The 6,482-nt window shown below is 46.6% G+C and overlaps 1 protein-coding gene across 1 annotated transcript; it reads left to right on the top strand.

The window, feature by feature from the left end:
* Positions 1-1,146: 1,146 nt before the first annotated feature.
* Positions 1,147-2,898, top strand: LOC118628627 (calcitonin gene-related peptide 2-like). The gene is made up of 3 exons (XM_036259587.1): positions 1,147-1,232; positions 1,958-2,101; positions 2,739-2,898. Exons 1-3 carry the CDS (start codon positions 1,147-1,149, stop codon positions 2,896-2,898), a joined length of 390 nt encoding a protein of 129 aa, XP_036115480.1.
* The last annotated feature ends 3,584 nt before the right edge of the window (positions 2,899-6,482 follow it).

Genomic DNA, 6,482 nt, shown 5'->3' with positions numbered 1-6,482 from the left:
CCCTCCACTCCCCCCACCCTTTCCATCAGTGACCTCAATGCAAATACAAGTGGGATGATCTGATGGATGCTACAGGTTCTGGACGCAAGTGGGTGACACAATCCGTCTGAGGCACCGGATCCTTCTTCTCATTGGTTGCCCGGAGCTCCTGGACCCCCTCCCATCCCTACCCCAGACCCCGAGCAGCGGGAATAAGAGGAGCTGCTGGTGCTGGGAGGAATCACAGCGACTTCTCAGTTGGAGTGTCACTGCCACTTCCACACTGTCGTCGCCTGACACTAAACCCGCTACCGCTGCCGCGGACTCTGCGACAGCCACTGCTACCTGCTACCAGGTGAGCTCGAAACTCCTGCTTAGCTGTGTTATTCTATTTCTCTCTCCTTCTCCTCCCTTTCCTCTCTCTCCATTATTCTACCTCTTGGTTGGGCTCCCTGCCAGTCTCAAAGTCTCTGTCCACCCTGCCTGGGTCTCTTCATCGCACAATTTTTGTTCGTCTGTGATTCATGGAGACTCCTACCCCAGGTAACGCTGAACAGTCTCAGTCCGGGGACTCCCTGCTCCACTCTTCCCGCGCAGAGCTGGGCTCCAGTCTCACTGTCTTTTGTTGCACGCGTGCTTAGACCGCTCTCTGACGCTGGAGTACCCCAGGCACTGTGCACAGAATAGGACGCGTGAGTAGCTTTCTGCAGACTGTGCGCTCACGGATCCCGTTTCCCGCCTAGCGGATCCCAGGAAACAGGTTCGGAACCTGGGCTAGTTGCAAGTAGGTGGCAAACAGGCGCCAAGACCGGGAGTTTCAGCCCTAAACTGCAAGCCCCAGTCGTGAGTCTGGGTGCTTTTTCCCCCGTTTAAGTCCTGGGTTCCAATGAAAGATTCTGCTAAGTTTGGTTCTTACAGGGGTCTCTGCTAGAACTCGGAGCTGAATTTGGTTCTTCAGCTTCCCAGAGATTCCAACCATAGAGATACACCCTCTCTACCTTCTTTTCCCTACTCGCACCGCTAGGTGTGAGCAAAAGCCCCACACAGGGATTACAGCTCTGAGTAGCATTATAGGAAAACGCAGGTGCTCTAAGACTGTCCACGACAAAGACTTGGTGAGTCTCACACTGTGGGGGTGATACCATTTTTTTCTTGCAGAGTTCCATCATGGGCTTCTGGAAGTACTCCCCCTTCCTGGCTCTTGGCATCTTGGTCCTGTACCAGGCAGGAGTCCTCCAGGCAGCACCATTCAGGTAAGAGAGCCCTGTCCGGAGCACACTCCCCTCCCACTGCCCCTGGGATCGAACAGTTCTGCGGTCTGAACTGCGATGTGCTGAATGTTTAACAACTGCTCTGGGGGGAGGGGGGAGCTTTATGTAAACCTGCATATACGTTTTTATTATATAATAGAAATAAGACATACAATGCTCTTTATCGTAAATGTATATACCTCTTTGAGCCTCACAGAATGCTTTCCTTGCTTTTTACCAAATATTTGTATCTTTAGGAAACCTATTGATCTAATTCAACCACAATTTGATAAATTGCACCCCAGTCTGCTAACTACTTTGCCAATAACTTTGTTGTTATTAAATTTAGCGTGTGCTTTATTAATCTAGCTTCTCACTCTCATGCAAATTATATTTATTAAAGTGAGTCATTTTTTTCTGATTCAAACTAATCGTAAGTTTTATTATTCAATTTTTAATGATGATTGTATTTAACACAAGGCTCATAAAATTCCTGAAAATCTAACCATAAGCTTTCACAGGTCTATATAATCCAGTTCCAACAAACCAATTTGTGGTCACACTACAGACTGATCCCTGGCCAAGAAGAATTTTTGGAAAGACTCTGGTCTCATGTTCTATCCACTGGTTATTGGGTTGGTCACATCCCCAGGAAAACTGGCTGCTCATCCTAAAATTGGGGTAGGCAGGGACCCTGAGCCCATATTGGGTTTGCTTCCCCTCCCCAGGTCTGTCTTGGAGAGCCGCATGGATCCCGCTTCGCTGGACGAGGAGGAATTGTGCCTCATTCTGGCTGCCATGGTGAAAGACTACATGCAGAAGAAGATCAATGACGTGGAACAGGAGCAGGAGCAGGAGACCGAGGATATCGGGTAAGTTATGCAGATGCCCAGCACAGGGCATGCCCTTCCTCCAGTCATGCCCAGGAAGGCATGTCCCTAGAAGTAGGAGAGAATACAGCTGGACACGTGACCAGCTGGTGGTCCCTGTGAGCAAATTCAAGTAGCAAGAACAGGTGTGCTAAGGAGCAGGTAAGCACCTCTGGGATGATGATGCAAACTCTCTTCCTCCTCCAGGTAAGACAGGGTAATTTTCCTTTTCCTATGAAGTAGCACTTGGTGCCCATAAACGGGATGTAGTTTCTAGATAGTCCACAAGAACGGCATTGGATGTGGTGCCATAATTCTCTCTAGTCTCATAAGCCTTGCTCGATTTTTGGTTTATTCATACAGGAAAGATTGTCTGTTGCAGCTTTGTGTCCCATGTCCTGTCACCCAGAGCCACCTTTGGATTTTCTGGCAGCACTGGGGATGTCTATGGGAAGTGATGATGACATTTTCCATAATGGCCTATGATTTTCTGCTGTTTAGGTGAAAAACCTCAGGTTAACTGGTACCTTTCAAAGCAGTAATTTTATCATGATGGTCCCATGGGGTGGGCCCTACTACCCCACCCCCTCAACCTCTCAAATATGGCCGGTCTTCTCTTTTTCTCCATCCTGTATATTAGTATCACTGCCCAGAAGAGAGCCTGCAACACTGCCACCTGTGTGACCAATAAGCTGGCTGGCTTGCTGAGCAGATCTGGGGGCATGATAAAGAACAACTTTGTGCCAACCTATGTGGGCTCCAAAGCCTTCGGCCGTCGCCGCCGGGACCTGTGGGAGTAAGCAGCTAAATTACTTCAGGTAGGAGGTGACTGCCCTTGGACTGTTGGATGGGAGGGTAGAGGATGGGGTATTGCAGGGGTGCAGTCCACACTCTAACCCTCCCTCAGCCCAAATGGGTAAAAAATCCATGGGAGAAGGTACTCACTCCAGAGTCTAGAGAAAGTCACAATGCTTTTATTTATGTATTGTGTAATGACACAATACTTTTGGATGATACACTACAATGTTGTGTGCATCTGAATTCAGAGCATACACCTGGGGTCAAGAACTGTTTGCCCTCTACTATTGATATGACCATGAACCAGACACTGTCTTTGAACCTCAGTTTCCCCATCTGTAAATCAAGAGCAACAATAGTATCTACCCGCCAGAATTAATATAAAGAGTAAATGAGATAATAGATGTTAATAGCCTCACAATTAATAAGTAACTAAATTCTTGCTGTTTTTTTTTTCTCCTAGATGACAGAGATGACGGAAGCAGAATCCTACCTACTTCTTTAAATTTATCCTAAAAGCAATTGGAATAATGCATGAAAAACACAAATTTGCATGCTTCCTAACATTGAAAAGACTCTGTCTTCTTTAAAATTGACTAAATTTAACTGCATAATAAAACTACTGCAATTACCTAGTGTGTATATTTCTTATATTTTTATTCTATATTCAATCAGTATTATAGTATATTTTATTGGCTTATCTGGTAGCAAATCTGGGGCCCAATTAGCACACATGTTGATGTTGGCAATTCTGCCAAACCTCAAGGGGACATGAGATTGCTGGGACCTGGGTGTCTGGGGAAACATGGTAATTCTGTGCCTCAGTGGAACTCTTTCTTTAAAGAAATCTTATCATTTGGGAACTTCATCAAAGAAAAAAAAAAAAAAAAAAGCAATTCTATGCACTTTAAAGGAGCCCCTCTGTATTCCCCCAGAGAGTGTCAGGGACTGTGAACACTTTGTTAACCAGGAGACAAAGGTAACATGCTTGGGATGGGTCCTCAGTGTCCTGTACCTCAGTGTTTAATAACATAGCCCTTGTTGGAATTTGAACCCAGTGCATCTCAAGAGACAATTGACATTTATTTTCAAAGAGTGCCCTGGTCCCCAGCTCCAAAGGACATCTGTTCACTTCTCCTTAAATCAGGCCCTTACCCATCCCTGCCTTTCCTCCCCATAAGCAACCCCCACAAACACCCCATAGCCTGCAAAGACTTTTAGAAACAATGCCTTTGTGTTGGAAATGGGATCACAAAACAGCAGACCTAGAAAAGTCATCAGAGGTCATCCAACCCAACTTTTTATTCTCTCACATGCAGAGAAGAAAAGTACATTACTTAAACCCCTACAGTAACTTCAACTGAGACACTCATACATTTAAAAAATACTAATTGACCCTGGCCAGTGGCTGAGTGTCAACCCACACACCAAGAGGTCACCGGTTCGATTCCCGGTCAGGGCACATGCTCTGGTTATGGGCCCGATCCCCAGTGGGGGGCATGCAGAAGGCAGTCAATCGATGTCCTCTCTCATCAATGTCCCTATCTCTCCCTCTCCCTTCCTCTCTCTCTAAAATCAATAAAGAAAAAATATTTTAAAAATAAATAAATAATACTAATTGAGTACCCACTATATTCTTGACACTATTCAAGGCACAAACAATAGAGCAATAAACACAACAGACAAAACACTTACAATCAAGGAGCTGTACTCTAAACCGGGGAAGCCCTGGTCAGTGTGGCTCAGTTGGCTGGGTGTCACCCCATGTACCAAAAGGTTGCTGGTTATTCCTGGTCAGGACACATGCCCAGGGTTGCAGGGTCGATCCCAGGTGGGGGTCCTGCAGGAGGCAAGCCACTGATGTTCTGCTCTCACACTGATGAAGTTATTTCTCTCTCTCTCCCTTTCCCTTTCTCGCCCATTAAATGTCAATTTAAAAATCTTTAATAAATAAATAAATACACTGGGGAAGATTGAGGTGATGCATCCTGTGGAATCAGACACTCCGTATTGGAAGAAATCTGGGATGATAGAGGGTAAACTGCCTTATTCAAGGTAGAAAGTTCCCAGCATCAACATCCCTGGCATCTGCTGGGACTGCTGGGGACAAGCTGCTGAGTGTAACTCCCAGCCAGTTTCACTGGTGGGCAGTCAATTAACTGGGGTCCTTTAGGTAGAGAAATCAGCCCTTCCATCCTTTGACTCGTTATTTCCTCAGGTGCACATAGAATGATGACCTTTGCTCTCATTTGGTCTCTAGTCCACACTGTAGCCCAACCTTTGCCTAAAGGCAGATCAGACCATGTCTCCTTTATGCACAAAGTACTGCATTGACTCCCCACCTCACAGAGCAAATACCTGGAGCGCTGCAATGGCCACAAGGTCCAAGCTGATCTGTCCTTCTTCCTCTCCTCTCACCACCCGCCCCATTACCTGCCTGGCCTCATCGCCTAATTCTCCCCCCTACACTGGCCTTCTTACTATTCCCCATCCCCCATCCCAGCACCAACACCCTCAAGTGTTTGCACTTGCTGGTTCTGTACCTCTGTGCAGGATGCTCCTACCCTTGGCCCCGTCTCCTCCAGATCTTTACTCAAATGTCACATACCCTGGCCCTCCTTTATGAAATGGTACCCCGCCCTGGCCAGTTTGGCTCAGCAGTTGGAGCATCGGCCTGCGGTCCAAAGAGACCTGGGTTCGGTTCCTGCTGAGGGCACGTACCTCGGTTGCAGTTTGTCCCCGGCCCTGGTTGGGTGGTGAGGGTGGCGGCCACTCGATGTGTCCCTTTCACATCGATGTTTCTCTCTCTCTCTCCCCCACCCCCACTCTATCTGAAAAAAAAAAGAAATGGTACCCCATCCTGCCAACATACCCTAATCTTCTTTTTGCTTTATTTTTTCTCTTTACCACTTATTACCGTCTATCATAGTATATGTTTTTAATTATTTAGCTTATTATTTGTACCCCATCCTGTAAACAATGTAAGGTCCACATGGACAGGAATATGGCTATTTTGTTCATTGCTGAATCCCCTACACACAGAGCAGTATGTCTGGCACCAATTACCACTCAATAAATATTCACTGAGTAAGTGGAGTTCAGTCCTTTTCTCTTTTATGTGTATGGTCGACTCTCAGGTTCCCTCTTGGTCTGATTTTCTTCAGGTTAAGCTGCCCAAGGGCTTTCATCTTCAGCAACTACATCACCTGGTCAGTGAAGCCCTCAAATGCCTCGAGACCTCTGCGATGGCTGCCAGTTATTATTGACTGTTTCCTGCCTCAAGGCCTCCATGAGCACTATTTCTGCACTTGGATCACTCTTCCCACCCTCCCTTTCTCCTCCCCTGGGTTAGTTTGACTAGCTTTTCTTCTTCCCATGCATAAATGCAGCAGACTCTTAGGGTGCTTTCCAGGAGAGGTATCTGTGACTAGGAAGGAAAGTTCAAATCAGGAGGGGAGAAAGCAGAAAGACCAGTTTAGTCGGGGCCCAAGGCATCTTCTCCAATAATAGAGCTCACACTGTACTAAATTCCCACCAGAACTCTGGATAGTTCTTGACTCAAAGAGTGAGGGAGTGTGATTAGTTT

This window comes from Molossus molossus, unplaced genomic scaffold, assembly GCF_014108415.1.
Source record: "Molossus molossus isolate mMolMol1 unplaced genomic scaffold, mMolMol1.p scaffold_m16_p_13, whole genome shotgun sequence".
Lineage (NCBI taxonomy): Eukaryota > Metazoa > Chordata > Mammalia > Chiroptera > Molossidae > Molossus > Molossus molossus.
The sequence above is the reverse complement of the archived record's forward strand: the minus strand, read 5'-3'. Positions and strand labels throughout refer to the sequence as shown.

What these genes read in the sequence shown, in the direction of transcription:
- LOC118628627 (XM_036259587.1), top strand. Translation starts at nt 1,147, where the DNA reads ATGGGCTTCTGGAAGTACTCCCCCTTCCTGGCTCTTGGCATCTTGGTC. An exon ending in CTCCAGGCAGCACCATTCAG is followed by an intron (nt 1,233 to 1,957) that starts GTAAGAGAGCCC and finishes TCCCCTCCCCAG; the next exon opens with GTCTGTCTTGGAGAGCCGCA. An exon ending in CAGGAGACCGAGGATATCGG is followed by an intron (nt 2,102 to 2,738) that starts GTAAGTTATGCA and finishes CCTGTATATTAG; the next exon opens with TATCACTGCCCAGAAGAGAG.